Raw genomic sequence first — 18698 nt, 5'->3', positions numbered from 1 at the left:
TAAATAAATTGTATACTGAGACGGGAACAAGAGATAAAATTATGCTACGTTGCCATCAGAGCGCCACAACAGCGTGTGAATTTGAGCTCTTGGGAGTTAAGAGCTTGTGATACAATACGCAGAAGAAAGCGAAGGCAGTGCTAGTTCGTTACATGGCAGTGCATCTGCACAGCTAATGCTCAGATCTCGTAAGACATTAATCACCTCTGAAAAGATGCAAGAACCCTGCACTTCTAATGTAGCCCATGGCAGTTAATGGAACTGGGCGATGTGATTTTACCTGTTTACTTTTGGTTTACTTCTGAATTACTTTGATTTTAGATTAAGTAATCTAAACATCTGTTTGATGGAGAACAGTATTTTTTTTGTGTTCTTTCACACTAAGAAATTATTCTAACAACTCTTCCGGCTAATAAATCATAACTAAGTTGGTTTCTAACGCGTTTGAACTATCAGCCAGTATGTGCAGAATGTTATCAGTTTTCATGTGTTACAGATAGGGGAGGTGGAAAAGTGGTTTTAAAATGGTGTTGAGCTACTGCAAAAATTTTCCATTTGCTTCTCAGCCGTTGCCTTTGTGCAATCTTGGGGCGATTGCATTTGAGTGGTGGGGGGTACAGCCTGCTGGAGGGACGTTCTGCAAAGCTTCCTTTGACACCGATGGAACCCAAAAAGCTCTTAACTGGGCAAAGTGCTGTGACTCTCCCAGGCAGACAATGGAGCAGAACTCTGCCTCCTGCTTACCAACTCCAGCCATCTCTCCACAAAAGGACTTTAAATGACTTCCCATTTTTTCTTACCCAAAAGTGGCTTTGGAAACATGGCAGGAATGCAAATAAACAATCTAATCGGGCGTACAGTTCTCAGAACTTCATCACTCTTCATTATCTGGAAAACTGCAAATAAGAAGGCAAATGCCAGCAGGGCAGAGATGCATTGTCACACTGCGAATTTAGTGTTAGGGGAGCTATTAGTGAGGGCTAACAGAAAGCCTAGGATCCAAAATTTGTTACTTGGGTTCAGTCTTGTGAATGAACACTATTTTTAGAAATGAACTCAATTGAAAAATCCTTATTTTCCATGTAAATTGACATCTTGTTTAAATTCAGAAAGAAAAGAATCCTGGGGTTAAGTGTAAGACCCACAATTCAATTTGCATGTTGAGTAATTCAGACTGTAATAGAAGCTTTGTCATGTTAAGGTTAGGTCTTTCCTGTGGCTGTTCAAGTGGGCTCTAAAGACTTTTTAACGTGTTGTAGGATATTAAGGGGGGAAGGTTTGACCTACATCCATTTTTTTCAGACCCACTTCTGCAGGTTTCATCACACTTCCCGTGTCTCGCACGTGGGACATTGCTGAGGGCAGGATAGGTGCCCAATTGCCTACATACAATTTCATCAGGAAAGGTATATGATTTATTGCCCTGTAAAGGGTTTTGACATGAAGCCTGTGAAAAGCACTATATAAATGCCAATACAATATAAAACGTCACACAAATACTTTACTCATTAATTCCGACCCTGTGCTTTTGTACTAGAGAGAAATGGGAGTGAAATATGAATGTGTTCCTTATGCTTTAAAGGGAAAAATGGGTTTGTGGATTTTATAAAGGCTGATGTGCTAACCCGCCTTTGCGGTTCCTTTAAAGACAAGGAGAAAGAAGCCCACTCCTGGTCTGGTAGTGACACTGTGAATTAAAGGAGATAAAGCACCGACAAAGGGAAACTCCATGTTGGTGATGACGGTCTTTGGTCATGATCCCATTCTCATGACACAAACAGAGGATTTCAGGTTTTACTTCAAAATTTCATTTATTTCAGCACTGGAAGTGCTGAAATTTATTTATTTCATAGCTGGAAGCCTTTCTTCCGTCACGCCATTACATTTTCATCCCCTTATATTTTTGCCATATTGTCCTCTTCTAACAGCTCAGTAATTAAAGCTTCCCCAACCTTCATGGCATTGGAAAGGCCTGTTTCAGAACATGGCTTCAAAAGAAAATGTGCTTTCCAGGAGTGTTTTACTGACCCGTTAGAGCTGAGCGATGCTTGTTACACTGTCTTCACTGTGTTGCCCAAAGGGGACAATGGCTCCTCAAAGCCCAGATCTCACCAGTCCCCAGCTCTGTCCTTCTGGGAGGCCAGGGAGGAAGGAGGACGTCACGGGAGACACCAGAAAACACCCTTACATCTCCTGCAATGATTTTCTAGCCTTGCCCAGTTCACTTTGCATAGCGGGAGCCAGCCTGGACCAGTTGGTATACCTCACAAAACTCTTGTGTTTCATCAGCTGAGGCTTTCTCTCACCTACTGACCCACCTGCGTGGTGGGGCTTCAGTTTTCTTAAACCTTTGTACATCAGCTTTAACTATTGCTGATTACTGAGTAAAATTTACTCCATTCTTTTATTTTTGTTTCAGGTTGCTTTCCAAATTCCTTCCTTCGTCTGTGTTGCTCCGTGATTTTGATTATTTCTATTTTCGCTTTTAATAGGATGTTCACTTTTTGCTGATCTCTGCTGACATTTTTCCCTTTTGATTTGTAGTACTATTAATTCCCCTCTGTTCAATGTTTTGTCTACATTCAGAACATGCTTGTTTTTCTCTAGTGGCCTGTAATTACTTTCCCCCTCCTTCTCTTTAATTTTTCCAATTACGTCTCTACTGATGCTCCTTTAAGAGCAACTGGGGGTAACCTTTTGAGGATATGACTTTTTTTGCTCAGAAAGTGCTTTAAATCTTGGAAAGAAGCTTGGTTTGAGGATATTGATTGTACCTCTCTCTGATAAATTGGTAAATGAGGGTTTTTTTTGTTGCAGTTAGTTAATATGTGAGTCCTGGTGCATGTTTGGGGATGACCCTACATCGTCACCTTCTTGCAGGATTGGGGCCAGAGGCAAGCCAGCCCTGCTGTGGCACCTTAAAACAGGGACCTCCAACCCTTGGGTTTGGTGAAGCTTCTCTCAATTTCGGGTGAGGGATGGAGGAATGCTGAGATGAAGGGGCCAACGCAAAGTAACCCAGGATATCTGCAATGAAGTAGAAAATCAGATTCGGCTCTCTGGTGTTCCCATTTACCAGACCGACCTCCACCCTGGTCTTTCAATCCAGCTGCTAGCCTGTTAATTTTCCTCTGTTTTCCTTTCGGTCTCAATGTTGTGGAAATCCATGTCCTTCTTACAGGCAGGAATGAGATCTGCTTCACAGTTGGCATCCTGTACCGTTTTCATGGGGAAATATTTCTAGAGGAGTATTTTGCATGGCTTACTGGTGTTCTGTACTTGTCTCTCAACCCATGAATGCATTTCATTCTTCCCAACCCCGGTGTTTTCAGTGGCACTTTTACCAGGGACAGGACAATTCCAGGCCTGTTGGAAATTCAGAGCAAGCTCTTGCTTCCTGGCAAGGCGTCTACACCAGACCGTAAACCCATGTCCCAGTAAAACACATTTTCGCCTTGTTTTCCTCCTTGCTCCCGACCGTTGTCAACGCACCCGCGCTCCCACTCGGGACGGGTCCGCAGCGCTCAGCCGCGGGTGCCCGCACCCTGCAGTGCCGCGCCGCGGCCGCCAGGGGGCGCCGCAGACCGCGGGGTGCCGCGCAGCGCGGCGCAGGGGCGCGCAGAGGCCGGGGCGATCCCCAGCTGCGGAGGCGGCGGTAACCGCGCAGCACCGCGGGGCACCGCGGCTGTTCCTGCGAGCAGCGCGCAGCGCAGCGCCGGCCTCCGCGGGCGCGCAGTCGTTAGCGGCGGATTTCTCCGCAAAGACGGGGTCGAGTAGCGTTACCGGGGGGGCGGCGGGGGCGCCGGCCTTTGCTCCCCCCCGCCTCTGAAGTCGTTTGAAGGAGCAAACAGGGAGGCTTTGTGCAGGCGTATGCGTGAATCGTAGTGCAAAAGAGCGAAAAAAAGAAAGAAAAGAATAAAAAAAAGTGGTCATAGTAGGTTTGTTAAGGAATCCGGTAAGTTATAGGAAGCAAAATTAAATGTCTGGTGCTTACACGACGGCATGTTTTACAAGGGAGAAGGAAACTGTGCAGAAAATGCATGGGCTTTTATTGTTGGTTTTCATTGCCTGTATTGTGGTGGATGCTTTATGCTACGGAGAGCAAGTTTAATTGAACCAGATCGCTGATTTCATAGAGTAGGGGGCATGGGGTAGGTGGTTTTTTTTGTTTTGTTTTGTTTTCGGAGTTAACCGTTTCGGGGACCAGAGGCAGGCAGGACTGGGCTCCGCAGCCTCCGAGTTTCGAGCCAGCAAATAAAAACACATTACATTAAAACAAACACCGAGCCCGGTTATCAAAGCCTCAATCTCTCTCTATTATTTTCCCTTGTATTTGGTGCTTTTTTTTTTCCTTTCTCTCTCTCTCTCTTTTTTTTTTTTTTTTTTTTTTAATCACATCTGTCGTTCCCAGCCTTTCCCAGGACTGCAAACCAAAGTAGACAGCTTCCATGTGACCACCTAGTACAGGAGGCATTTTTTACTGGGAAACTTTGGAGTGGTTTTCTCCCTTCCTTTCCTTCTGAGAGCTCAGAAAAAGAAAATGTGCAATCTTCCCATTGATTAAAGTCACAGTATTTGTCTTCAGACTTATCGGGTTTATCCAAACTTTTGTGTGTGTGTGTGTGTGTGTGTGTGTGTGTATCCTCCCCCACCTCTTCTGTGCATTTGTAAAGTAGCCCCATCTAGCAATGATAAATATCCCTGTTGATCACTTGATTGATTACCTCTCGGAAAGGTCACGCGGGCTTGCAGTAATTTCCTTTTGCCTAAGGCTCCCTTTTCACTTTTACTCCCGCACGACAGCTCCAAGTATACAGGATCTTTATTTTTGATTTTTAACCCCTAAATAGCTCCCCGAAAACAATGCGTTGGCGAAAAGAAGGAGGAAAATCAGCCGGCGGGTCCGCACTGCCCCAGCGTTCGCCGCGCTCTCCCGGGGCGGGTTTGGGGAGGGAGAGCCTCCCTCCTCTGCTCTCCTGTGGACTGAGAATTCGGATTTAAACAACCAGACAAGCTATTAATTTACCCATGCTACCCAGGGTCCTGAACCCAATTAATTTCTAATAATTACAGCCCAAGGGGGCTGGAGAGATCCCTCTGCCTCTTTCTAGCCTTGCCACTTCGCGGCACCGAGGTCAGCATATAATAATAAAGTGTATATTTTGAAAGTGATCAGCAGAACAGTGAGTTATTGCAATGAATGAAAATTGTTTCCATTTTGGCTAATTGAGCCCGTGGCTGAAAGCTGGAGTTCTGAGACTAAATAAAGAGGACTGTTTCATTTCAACGTGGACTGGAAATCCCTGCATAGCTTTTTCGGTCACCCAGCAAGAAGCTTAATTTCTTAACAGCAAACCTGAAATCAAGCGTTGGGTAAACAGTATTAATAATTGCATTACAATGATTAAATTAATCTTACTGGTAGCTAGGAGAATATAGATTGAGATTGAATAACACGATGTAAAGTTCACTGCACAAAGACAATAGCACAACAAATACCTCGATGAAGAATTCCAACTTTTCTCCAAGTAGGCTGCGGGGCTTGTTCAATTATAATGTAAGGAAGAGAAAATTTCCTGTTACGGGGAATGCACTGAAACCTGTGTTTGAGGGGGTGCTTTTGGTCTCCCAGCCCGTATTAGAAATGGATTTAATTCCACCCCTCCATCAAAAAAAAAAACAATTAAAAAAAATCCCAAACCAAACAACCCCAAACCAGACCCCAAATTTCAATATTTCTTTCTGGCCGTGGATCTGCTGAAAACGAGCCCTCATCCCCGCAGCCAGCCGCTTCCCACCCGAGCGGGAGGGGAGGCTGCCGGCGCGGAGGACCTTCCCCGCACGAACGAAACGGATTTCCCGGGGGGGTGGCCGGGACCTTTCGGGGAGGGGGGCGACCCTGGCGGGGCTGCGGCGGGCGATGCCGAGGGCCGCAGGGCGGGCGGGCGGGCGACGGGGGGCGGCCGGGGGACGGCCCGGGAGGGCGGCCGGGTGTCCCGGGGCGGGCGGCGCGGCACCTGCCGGGCTCCCGTGGCGGCGGGGACGGCGGGCAGGTGGCGGTGACAGGAGGGCGCGGCCGGGGTCAGGGCTACCCGTCCGGGAAACGCGCATCTGCGCCGCCGGCCCGGCCACCGGGCTCCCACGCGTGGTCCCCGCAGCGCCGGGCTCGGCAGCCCGGGTGGGAGCGGGGTCCGCGGGCAGGACGCGCACCTTTGCCCGGGCGGCGGCTTTGCCGGGGTCTCCGTTTAAACCGGGAGGGGGGAGAGAGAGGCGCGGGGGCAGTTTCGCAAAGTTCCCGGGCCGTTTTCAGTTCTCCCAAATGAGTCGGCGCCGCAGGTCGGTGCGGGATATGATTTGGGGACAGCGCGGTGCAGTCCCGCAAGCAGAAGCGCTGCCTGCCAGCGAGGTTTGGGGTCGGGTAGTGCCCGTCCCCCAGGGGTAGCCCCGAACCCTGTCCCGGCCCCAGGCATCCCCCGCGCAGCCGGGGGGCCGCTCCCCGCCGGCCCCGGCCCTCCCTCCGCCGGGGCAGAGGGGCCCAGCTCCGCCCGGGACAGCCCCGGCCGGGGACCCCGAGGGGTGCGAGAGGCGGGAGGTGTCTGTGGCCGGGGGAGGCCGAGCCCCGTACGGGTGCGCGGCCGCGTAGCGCCCTGCCCTCCTGCCCCTCCTGCTCGGGGGGTGTTTAGTGAACCCCTGCCCGGCTGCGCGGTGGGGGGGCGCTGGTGGAGTGGGCACGGAGCAGCTGCGTGACTCTGAAAAAAATAATATTAAAAATCCAGTTTGCAAATTAAAAATAACAACGGACATCAAGGACGGCTCCGCGGAGCGGGTTCAAGTGCTTGCGCCTGTCTGCCGGGCGTTTGGGGGAGCCGCGTGGGATACGCGGTGCCCCCGCCCCACCGCTCAGGCGCGGGGAGTTGTCACCGGTGGGGTGCGGGAGGGGTCGGGCCGGCGGGGGGGGCTCCGCGGGCGGCCCCGATCCATAGCACCGGCAGCCAGGAGGATAGTGGGGGGGGGGGGAGGGGGGCGGGTTGAAGGGGGAAGGGGCGATGCTGAGGATTTTATTAAAACAAAAAGTTGAGCAGCGTGTATGTACTGGCTCAGCCCCGAGTCTGAAAGATTGTAATTTTCTTTTATGGTGTCTGGCAGGATTTGCAACAGATATTAATGGGAACATAAATAGCGCATGGAAGGTATTGAACAAAACTGTTTAATGCAAGGAGGTTGTACCAGAGGAAAATCTATATGTAGTTTGGATTGATTCATACCTCGGACACAGCCATCCCCTAAAGGAGTTCCCAATTTCTGCGCGCTCCCTCTTTGATTGGCAAACCCTGTAATTAAAACAGATTAGAGCAGTCGGTGTTACTGTTTTAAAAGCGCTTTTTTTCTGCCCGACTGGTGGTGGCTTAGCCGAGTTCAAGGAGGGGAAAAAGTGTGTGCGCTGGGATAGTGTACGGTTTAATGGTACGCATACATAATAAAACATATAATCAAATCATATCTCTCTGTCTATAAACACGCAGAGATCTACGATAATTGCGGCGGGGTGAGAATAAACTATTTAAATGTTGCACAAACGCCAGAACAGCATTAATATCCCATAAAAACAATAATTAAAAAAGGGCAGAAAAAGGCGTCATTTCTCCCAGCCCCTCCGGCCCCTGACCCGGCGGGGAGCGCAGATCTCCCCCCGCTCTAACCCCTCCCTGCTGCCCACCGGCCGCCGTCCCGCAGCCCGGCGACGGCTGCCCGCCTCGTCCCGGCCTGTCCCGGCCCCGGTGCCGGCTGTCAGGGTCCCCACCGGCGGTGATGGATCGCTGCAAACTTTTTTTTGGCGGCGCTGAAATGTTGAAGAGCGGGGGGGAGCCGCCCGTGCGCATGTGCGAAGGTGTCCAAACTGACAATGCTGGAGAGATAGCGAGCCGGGATTGAGAGAAAGGGAGAGTGTGTGTGTGCGGGAGAGGGAGAGGAGAGAGGGAGAAGGGGGAGCGAAAAAGGAGGAAAAGCTCCGGGAGGACAAAAAAAAAAAAGCCCCCCCCCCCCGCCAACCCCACGCCAGCATCGGCCGCGGGACTGGCAGCATGCGATCCAAAGGCAGGGCGAGGAAGCTGGCCGCAAGTAGGTGCAATACCCCTTTCTCTTGGCTTTTCACCCTCCCTCTCTGCCATGTTGCATAGACATGTCTGATGCGGCGCGGAGCTCGCAGGCAACCTGCAGCATCCATCCCCCCCCCCACCTCCGTCCCTCCACCCGGCCCGGCTGGGCTCCGGGAGCTGGGTTGGGGGGTTGGGGGTGTCCGGCGGCCGGAGCCGGTGCGGGGGCTGCGGGCGGCCGGCGGGAGGTGGGGAAGGAGTTGAGGAAAAGTTCAGTGGCGAGCGCTGGAAGTTGCTGCTGCCGGGGGCTGGAGTGTGTGTGTGTGGGGGGGGGGGTGTCGGGGAATGGGGGGGGTGCGAGAGGCTCCGGGTCCTATAGTGGGCGCTGTGCGCTGTCGGCAGGGCTGGGGGCCGCGGGCGGGGGGGGGGCGTGTGCGTGTGCACGGAGGGGCAGCGGTAGCTCTGCGGGGGAGGCGGCGAGCCCCGGGCGCAGGTAGCCGGTGCGGAGCTACCGGGGACACCCCCGCCTCCGCGGGTCCTGCTCCGCTTGTGGCACAAAAACTCTCCCCCTCCACCCCACCAAACCGTGCGTGGGGAGCAGCGGCGGAGCGCGGCGCGGGTGGGGCCGTGGGAGCCGCCACGCGTGGCCGGGATGCGGGGGGGGGGGGCGGATCGGGAAAGGGGGGGGACACAGTGGGGCGACCGGGCAGCGCGGAGCGGTTCCCGGGCGCGGGCTGCAGTCACCCGCTAAAAGTTGATGTAAATGTTGTAATTTCAGGCGCTTTTCCAGCACTTTTTATACAGTTTGGCCGCCCGAAGGTCTCTGTTCCGCGAGGCGAGGGCTCGGCCGTCCACACGCAAATCCCGATTTATTTAATTATTTGTCTTACGCTCACCCCATCTGTTTCTCCTTTATGATAGGGATCTTTGCTTTTAACTGCTACAGTGTTGGGGCTTCTTTTTTTTTTTATAAATTCCTTTTATTTTATTTTATTTTTTTATTTTAAAAGAGGGAATCGACAACAAAACTTCGCCAGCTTTCGCGTCCTATTTTAAAAGCAGCTGATGTCTTTATTTTCTCTGACACATCTGGGCGAGTTTCATTTGATATCCGTGGCGATGGCAACTCACATTCCCGAGCGAAAAAAAAAAAAAAAAGGCAGGCGGAAAAAAAAAAAAGTCAGATGAAATGTTGCATAAGTTGCGTGACGTAAAAAGCAGATGCTTATTTACTCTTTATTTGTGAAAGGGGAAAAAAAAAAGAGGAGCGTGGAAAAGGGGAAGCGAAAGATCTCTCCGGATCATCATCAGCTTTTCTGTGAACCTTAACAATAACAGCAGCAACCTGCATTTGATTAGGTGATTTTAAAGTGGATAATCCAGCGCCCACAATTTGAAAACAAATATGTTGTTAAATCTCCAGGTTGCCATCCCTACTTTGGAGCTAATTACGGAAAAAACTCGCACGCCCCCGACCAAATCCGTCAGGTTTCCTTGCCTTTTGCTTTGCTTTTCTCGCTGCGCAGCGATGCAGGGGCTGCTCCTGCTCCAGCTCCGCGGGCGAGCTCCGACCGTCTGCAAAGTTTCTGCTCTGGGCTGCAGCAACAGCAGCACTTCCCCCCCCCAGACAGATGCCTTCCATTAAATAATCCTTCTGTTACAATCCGCTCATAAAGGAAATCATATTTAAAAAGCTAGGAATTTTTTTGGTGTGCGTATTTCGAAAGGCTTTTCTCCCCCCGCCCCCGAAGAGCGTCTCGGTTTCATAGCAAGTGGAAGGAGGGTTGGAGGCGACCCCTGTAATTCAGTCGTTCGAGAGGAAAAGTTTTCAGCTTTTCAGTTCTTTCTGGCTGGGTTGGGAACAGAAAACATTTTGTAGCCTTCACCCTGTTACGTGGAAAAAGGTATAGATCGGGATCAAGCGCACTTCTTTTATTATTTCACTTTTACTGCTTTGTGCGTGAAAGAAAAATCGCGCCGATTGTCGCGAGTGTCGCCAATACCCAGGAAAGCTTTTTCCTCTTAATTAATGGAGAATACCTGAAGCGCGCATTTTCTTGACCTCAGTGTAAAATTACTAAAATATAATTTTGAGGCTTCGCCCCCCCCAAAAAGAAGAAAAAGTAAAAATTAAAAAAAAAATTCAGAAGAAACAAAAAGAGCCAAGCGGGGAATAGCTAGTGAATTTTTTTAAATATCCAGCTGTAAAAATAAGGGAAAAGACACGCTGCAGTCTTTCTCCCCGCCACACTTTCGGGAGGCCGCCGGTGAGGAGCGGGGTGCGGGCAGCGGGGCCCGAGGGGGGTATGTGTGCGGGTTCGGGTTGGGGGGCGGGGGTTGCGGGCCCGGCCGCCCACAGCCGCGCTGCACCTTGCGCGGCTATCCGCGCTCCGCGCAGCGCCGGGACAGGCCCCCGGCCCCCCCGGGGCAGCTGCTTTTCCACTCGGGTGGGTTTGTGCCCGCCTGGTGAAACCGTATCCCCGAATAACCCCCGCCCCAGCCCTGCAGCCGGCCCGGGGTAGCCCCCAGCCACCCAGTAGCCTCATAAAGAGACAGAAGGGGATCAGATTAGGGGAACACACGTGAATAAGGAGGCACTTGTTACTTTTACACTTTATCACCACTTTTTTACAGGCAATTTAGTGCAGCCAAGGTAGATCCAGATCCCTCTAACCATCTGAGATAGTAAAATAACACTTTCCTAAGTTTCAGCAGGTTTTCCTGCGCCTGTAATTTGCCTCAGTCTAGTACTTAAAAGGCTTGATTGAAAAACAGAGCTGGCAAGTTTATTTGCCTGTTTAAGACTCTGTCCGGGAATTTGTTTTCGAGCAGGGAAATGTTTGCCATGTCCAGGCTCCCGGCCCTTTCAGCCAGGCTGTTTATTTGCCATCGCTTTACCATTACCTCTGCCTTAGTGCGCCTTTACTGCCGCTGGCACCTTGTGTCAATACCCCCAGCCCCGCCGGGAGAGGGAGGGCGGCAGCGCGGGCGGCCGCCGGCACCGCGCACACCCGCCGGCCCGGCCCGCCACCGCCACCGCCACCGCCCCGGCACCGGCACCGGCACCGGGCACCGGCACCGCCCCGGCACCGGGCACGGCTCGGCCCTGAACAGCCCGGCCCGGCCCGGTGCATCCCCAGCGCGGCGCTGTCCCCGGGTGGCTTCTGCGCGGCGGCTGCGGGCACGGGCGGCGGCGGAGACGGGCGAGACAATCCCATTATATGCCGGGCACATTTTCACCAGGCACTTCATTAACACTTTTCAGGGGGGAGAGCGTGCGGCGGGCTTTTCGCTCCCTCTTTCTGCCTCTTCTTCTTTTTCTCTTCTCTTCTTTTCTTTCTTTCTTTCTTTCTTTCTTTCTTTCTTTCTTTCTTTCTTTCTTTCTTTCTTTCTTTCTTTCTTTCTTTCTTTCTTTCTTTCTTTCTTTCTTTCTTTCTTTCTTTCTTTCTTTCTTTCTTTCTTTCTTTCTTTCTTTCTTTCTTTCTTCTCTCTTCTTTCTTTCTTCTCTTTCTTTCTTTCTTTCTCTCTTTCTTTCTTTCTTTCTCTCTTTCTTTCTTTCTCTCTTTCTTTCTCTCTTTCTTTCTCTCTTTCTTTCTCTCTTTCTCTCTTCTCTCTTCTCTCTTTCTCTCTTTCTCTCTTTCTCTCTTTCTCTCTTTCTCTCTTTCTCTCTTTCTTTCCTTTCTTTTCTTTCTTTTCTTTCTTTTCTTTCTTTCTCTCTCTCTTTCTCTCTTTCTCTCTTTCTCTATCTCTCTCTCTTTCTCTCTCTCTTTCTCTCTTTCTTTCTCTCTTTCTCTCTTTTTCTCTTTCTTTCTTTCTTTCTTTCTCTCTCTCTTTCTCTCTCTCTCTTTCTCTTTCTCTCTCTCTTTCTCTCTCTCTTTCTTTCTTTCTCTCTTTCTCTCTCTCTTTCTCTCTCTCTTTCTCTCTCTTTTTCTCTCTCTCTTTCTCTCTTTCTCTCTCTTTCTCTGTCTTTCTCTCTCTCTTTCTCTCTCTCTTTCTCTCTTTCTTTCCTTTCTTTCTTTCTTTTCTTTCTTTCTTTCTTTTCTTTCTTTCTCTCTTTCTCTCTTTCTCTCTTTCTCTCTTTCTCTCTCTCTTTCTCTCTTTCTCTCTCTCTCCCTTTCTCCCTTTCTCTCTCTTTCTCTCCTTCCTTCCTTCCTTCCTTCCTTCCTTCCTTCCTTCCTTCCTTCCTTCCTTCCTTCCTTCCTTCCTTCCTTCCTTCCTTCCTTCCTTCCTTCCTTCCTCCCTCCCTCCCCTCCCTCCCTCCCTCCCTCCCCTTTATTTTCCTTCCTTCCCTTTTTTTTCCTTTCTTCCCTTTCTTTCCCTTTCTCTCTCTCTCTCTCTCTCTTTCTCTTTCTCTCCCATCATCTCTTACTTGGGGCCAACAGTCACCACAGAATTCGTGACCAACGTTCTGGTGCTGCAGCAGCCGATGCTGCCAGGGCTGAGCCCATGGCCGAGCTCCGCGGTGCCTCCCGGCTGTTCCCGGCTGCAGCGGGTCGGCCGTGGTGCAGGGCAGAGAAAGGACACAAAGGAAAAGGACGGTCCGAAAGGCGAGCTCGTTATTAATACAGCCCTGCTTGTAAATGAAAAATGTAACCCTTGTTAATTAACGCTGTTTACATGGGGTACAAGAAACTTCAGAAATATTTCTACAAAGGGGAAGGAACTGTTTACAAAACTCTTTCAAAAGTGTGACATATTGCTGCAGTTCCAGCACTAAAAAGCCAAACACACTTACACGCCTTTGAAGTTGGCTGGCTGAGGTAACATTATTTGACTCGGACTCAGATATTGCTTGTGGGTATAACTAATGGCTTTTACCTAGTTAGTGGGCTGGGAGGGGCGAGGGCCTGGGCGCCGTGGCCATTGGGTCCCTCCGGAGAGCCGGGGCTGGCTCCCCGCCAGCTCTGTACAATGTCAACATTGAATATTTGAATTCCCAGACTCTATTTAACAACTTTCTAAATAAATAAACTCATTGTGTGTCTGTGTTTAAAATTATTTCACCTCTTTCATGAAAGCTACAGCATCTTATTACACCGGCTCTCAGGCTGCTTTTCCCCCTTTTCTTTCCAAACAAACACAAATGGAGCTGAGCATGGTTTTTTTTTTGGTTTTTTTTTTTTTTTACTGCCTCATATCTTTCCCCTTCTCACTTTCTGTCTGTCTTCGCGTGAAGCACGAGTGGAAGCTGCTCGGACACCCCACCATGCCCTTAGTGGGACGGCTCTGTGCATGGTGCTATCTAATCGTAACTAAAACCAAAGCCAGGTTCACCAAGTCGGTTAAATATTAATCATTTCTAAAAGGAGGCCCATGTGAGTGCCATTGCTGCAGCGGTGCCCTGTACATACTCAATCATTTTGGCTGCTGTACCATAGGCAGGCTCCAGGGACAGCTTTCATTGTTGTTGCCATAAATGGCTATTAGTGTTCATATTCACCTATTCACCTAGTTATTTAAGTGCACGTAAGTGTCTATGTGTCTGTGCTTACCGTATACGTGTGCGTACATGTGCGTTCATAACATACTTTTCTGTTTATGCCACGCAGATATATATATGTGCGTATCTATATACGTATAAAATACCTAATATATGTGCGCACATACAGAGAGAAAAGCAGGTAAATACATTTGATATCTGCAATTGCAATTAATGTGTATACTGGTTTAGAGGGGGACTGTGGTGTGCATAGGCTCCTGGGGTGCTTGCAGCCTGTGCACCTAGGTCTGCACACCCACACGGGCTCTGAAATGTTGTGGATGCCTATAGGGAACGCAGACAAAGTTGATCTACAGGAGCCTATATGTTGTTCCCTGCGGTGCTTCCTGTATGCACTGATTGTGTATTTCTATTGGGGGTATTAATTGTAAAATATTTATTGACTTGACATGTAAGTAAAGGTGCTTGGACAGAGAAGGTATTTCTGGCTGTCCTGGGGAGCACAGCTCCTCGATGACGCCATCTAAGCTGCTGAAGAAGAAAGTGGAATGAATTTTGTATCCGGACAGGTATGTGGTGCAGGAGGATAGAGGAAAACATCGGTGGTTGCTCCAGCTCACTGGAGGGTGGATGAGGAAAGGGCACTGGGGAAGCAGATGGAGTTTTATAAATCTCAGCTAATGAAGCCCTGTCCACAGAAATTGCCTTGCTTTGCTGTAAACCACTTTCTTAACAGATGTACTTTAACTTTGGAAGGACTTGTTCGGACACTTAGGTTTCCAACCAAGAATTTGTGATATTTGTTTATTTAAAATTTAACTAGGTTTGCTGCCATTTTTGGAGCAACTCAGTGCTGTTTTGCCGTAATTTAATACAATCAGTTTTACATCTTTTCAGTTTAGTTAGGCAAGGAGTGGCTTATGAAAAGCAGAAAGAGGTGTAATCCCACATGGTTTTCAAACTAGCAGATACAAGTGTTGTATTATTCAGTAGACAGAGCTACAACTGGACAAATGCAGATTAGAAATACACTTTATATTTTAAGTAGCGAAGATATTTAACCAGTAAAACAATTTACTGAGAGCTGGGTGGATTTCAACATCACTGGAATTCCTTTGTCTTAATTAAGGTTGGCTGTTTTTCTAAAAAGATATGAGCTAATCCAAACAGGAATTAATTTAGGGAATTCCTGTAGCCTGTGTTATACAGGGGGGCAGACCAGACCACTCTTCCTGGTTTTATAATCTATCCACCTAGTTAAAGCAGTGCAGTTTCATATGGAGACCTAGACTCAAGGCTGGGATCACAGGAATGCACTTAAAAAACTAAATGGCTGTTAAAAAAAATGGGTTCAGCTCAGACAACGCAGAACCAATGTCTGGCTCAAGGTCTTTTCCATCAATACTGCTGCTTACCCGTACCTCAGGCGTCCCCAGAGCCGTGCCAAGCTCGGGGGTGCCCTGTCCCTGAGTTTCAGAGCAAAGGCTCCCGGGTGGGTTATGCAAAGGTGGGAAGGAGGGATAGGGTGTACGCACTGGGGTGAGGATATAGAGAAGGGGGTCTGGGGCCACAGAGGTTTGATTACTGCTCTGCAACGGCTTTCCAGGGTGTTCCTGCCACGTTAATGCACAATCGGTTACCGCTGCAGTTCTTAACACCCAGTCCAGGAACAAGACTAGACCAGTATACATCATGATATGGACCAATAAACATCAGAAAGCACTTCCAGGGCCCCCTTTGCTGCAGGGGCTGCTGGAGGGAGGTGTTTGCTGGCAGATAAACTCAGTGAAGAAACAGTGAGGTGGGGAAAGGGATGGGTGTAAAGGAGAAGCTAAGGAAAAGAGGAGGATCAACCCTGCCTGATCATTCACTGACTTTACGCTCCCTCCCTTTTGTTTGCATTTTGAGGCTATAGCGAGGCATTGCCTTCTCCAGTGCTGCTGGAAGAAAAGGCAGCCACAGAACCGTGTGGGAGGAGGGAAGCTAGCCTGCAATGAATATTGTATTTGGTGCTAAATATGTAACAAAGAGAAAGAAATGTGAGCTAATCCAGCAATAGGAGCTGGGAAGTGAAATACAATTCTTTTTATTTCAGGGTTTAATATTGTGGTCTGTTTCAGTGAAGCATTATCTTTTAAACTAGGATATATGCAACGACATAAAACCCCACTACCTTAAGGGAATGTCAAAGTTTGATCTACAAAATAAAGGAAATTCAAAGTTAAGGCTGAAATGTACCACATGGCCTCCAAGTCCCAGAAACAACAGGAGGCAAGGAAGTAGCTAAAGGTATGGGCTGTGCTTTAAAACGAGTCCAGCAGCAACCAAGCTGCCAGTGCTCACTGCAGATACACAGCGCGGTCTGAGCTGGGATTTGTATGGACTAGAGAGGCTGGCTCAACAAGATCTGCGATGATCTCAAGTCTTTTTGGAAATCTTGACTGATCTGTGACGAGCACGAGAGTTTTATGGCGGAAGGATTTGCGGGTCTGGGCTTAATTTATGCAACAGAAACACCCTGTCCCCTTTGGCACCAACAGGTTTTGTTTACAAAATCTTACATTGGAGCAAAATTTTGGTTCAGAAAAGAGATATACCCAAGTCACAGCTTTATTCCTTTTCTGAAGGTTTGCTTGTACGTCTGAATGGGTGCACTACTTTTTAGGCCTGTTTAAACTCTAAAAACTAAATTTAAATTGCCTGTAAAATAATCCGCAGCATGGAAACTGCCACACAACCGTACCCTTGCTCTCTGACCCAAACCCATATTCCGTTGCAAAGCAGGGCGCTGCTCTGTTTCGTGATTACAGTAAGTTAGAAACCAGAAGAGCAAGACTTGTATGAATAGGTTATTTTTGGCAATTGCATCACCAATTATGTATAAAATTTCAAAAAATATGAGTTCTGCCAGTTTGATCTCTGAGAGGGCTACAGAAAATGAAAGCTTTGAGACTGTTGTAACATCATACTATTTTGTCTATTAGATATCATTAGATTACCAGAATACTGAGACCTTCGTATCAACCAATCTAACAAAAATTTCCCAGGTGGTTTAAATTAAAAAATTAGCCATAAATATATTTTGTATAATGCAATTTATTATGGATGTTTATTGTGTGCAGTGGGAAAATGTTTGGTTTCAGATGATCTTACTGTATAACATGTGCCCTACTGAAATTGTTTATACTGCGGCAGCCTGCAAAGGCCCCAGTCTAATTCTGAGACCGTCCGGGCTACACGTTCTGAAAGCCACAAGAAGGCAGAGCCTTTCCCCTGGAAAGCCAAAGAGGCAACAGCATCTTGTATGGGACACGTGCAATAAAACAACTTGGCAGTGAGGGAAGAGCTGAATGGTAGAGAAAACTGGAGTGCAATGTTGTTTTGTAGGGAAAATGGGATTAAAATGATACCAGCTCCCAGCAGGTCCTGTTGTACCGGGATGGGAGTCTCACCTGCGTCCAAGGGATGTTTTGCCTCCCACATCCCATGTTTTATCAAGCCTCCTCTTATCTCATCCGGGTTTGGCGAGCAAAGCTCTGTGCTGACATCGACCTGTGACTCCAGATTTGCCCATCTGCAGCGGAGAGCGGGGACTAACCTAGCCCTAGGGACCTAGGGGTCCTTGTGGTGGACACGTCCACCCTCTGCTGGAATGCTGCAACAGCGAGCCGATGGCTTCAGAAAAAAATCTCCTGCCCTTTCTCCTGTTCTTTTGCACAAAGTCCACATGCTGGCAAGGGTGAAATCATTCCTCGGTTTTTAAAAAAAACCTCAAAAACCTTCCCCCCCGCCCCGTCCTCAAGCTCCTTCACACATGTATTAACACCAAACTGGCAAAGCCAATGGAAAAGGATTTTGCATTTTGGCAGCGGAGCTGGCTCAGCGCTTGCCGCGGGCCTGATCCCAAACCCACTGGAGCTGAAGGAGCTCGTACCGACTTCAACGGGCTTTGGATCGGATCTGGCCCGGAGGAATCCGCCTCCCTTCGTCCTTGGGGGGTGGTGTTTATCAGCAGCTTTTGCTCTGCGGTGAGCCCCAACATGCAACGTTGTAACGGATACCTGGATTTACATCAGTGTAAGTGAATTAGGTTGGCCCTATAATCTGGCCTCATTTAAGAGTCATTTTAGCCATTACGATGAAATATGAACGCCGCTGATGGGGGGACTGCGGTGACTTCGCATACTTGTTTCCCGCTGTGCCCCATCCATTCCCCGTGCTCTCCATCTCTCCCCTGCGTCGAGGGCGGCTGGGGGCTTCAGCGGGCGCTTGGGGGGTGCGGGAGGGGTCCAGCACCCCTGGCTTGCACTGCAGGGCACTGCGTCCCAAGGACTGAGGTTCTCCCAGTAGCCTGAATTTGTACCTTCTAAACAAATAGCGTTGCTGATGAAAGTACCCGGTGGCTCTAGTAAGAGCTCCGTTCAGTGCCTCCCGATTTCATCTCAGACGAACAGAAGGTGTGTGAGAGATGAGCACTGACCGCTGGAAAAAAGTCACCCCAAACATGTCTAAAGCATGGCTTGAGTCACCGGTAGGGCTTATATTTTTGATTTAAAAACTATTTGACATTTACAACGTTTGACAGAAGTGATTAACCTTTCCTTCTTGAAAACTTTTTGTGATTTGAACTTACTGTAGCACATTTTATTTACTTGCGCCTTAGTGAGGAATCAAGCAATGCTTTTTGCGAGTTTTTATCTTTCCCATTCTCTTTGTGGCTCCATATAAAGGGAGAAAAGGAAACATGTTTTTTGAAAGAATTTTGAAGTGATGTTTCTATTTTACTTTTTTTAGGCTCTTGATGTATTTTTGGCTGCAGGGACTGGCATGGAATATTGGTCTAAGAATACACAACATCGAAAAGCAAAGGGATATCAGCTGTGTCTGAGTTAACAGCACTGCTTTATACCTTTGCTGTTTCGTTGTTACTGTATCACGAAAATGCTAATTCACATCAATAATGAAGACTTGTTAATTGTACAAGGTAAACAGTATTATATGTTTGGTCTGGCTCTTTCAGTTCAAATAGTCAGCAATATCTGAGTACTCACTACCTGCCTGTGTAAGTGTATTAGGCATTAATGCTCTGCCTGAATAATTACTGTCCAGCAGTTTGTGGTACGTGGTGTAGTGGAAGATACCAGATAAAGCCAAGGTAACTGAGA

General features: G+C 48.7%; 1 protein-coding gene across 6 annotated transcripts in view; it reads left to right on the top strand.

Annotated features, from left to right (window-relative positions):
• Positions 1-7952: 7952 nt before the first annotated feature.
• The window catches only part of MECOM (MDS1 and EVI1 complex locus), a 349962-nt gene continuing 339216 nt past the window's right edge, over positions 7953-18698 (top strand). The window contains exon 1 of one of the 6 annotated variants that reach the window (XM_063337834.1): positions 7953-8118. In XM_063337834.1, the coding sequence (XP_063193904.1) occupies positions 8082-8118 (37 nt within the window). In that variant the 5' untranslated portion in view covers positions 7953-8081. The remainder of the gene's footprint in view (positions 8119-18698) is intronic. The other 5 variants (XM_063337835.1, XM_063337836.1, XM_063337837.1 and 2 more) reach the window with 5 other exon arrangements.

This window comes from Chroicocephalus ridibundus, chromosome 6, assembly GCF_963924245.1.
Source record: "Chroicocephalus ridibundus chromosome 6, bChrRid1.1, whole genome shotgun sequence".
In the NCBI taxonomy this organism is placed as follows: Eukaryota; Metazoa; Chordata; class Aves; order Charadriiformes; family Laridae; genus Chroicocephalus; species Chroicocephalus ridibundus.
Note: the sequence above shows the minus strand (reverse complement) of the source record. Positions and strands in the feature narration are given on the sequence as shown.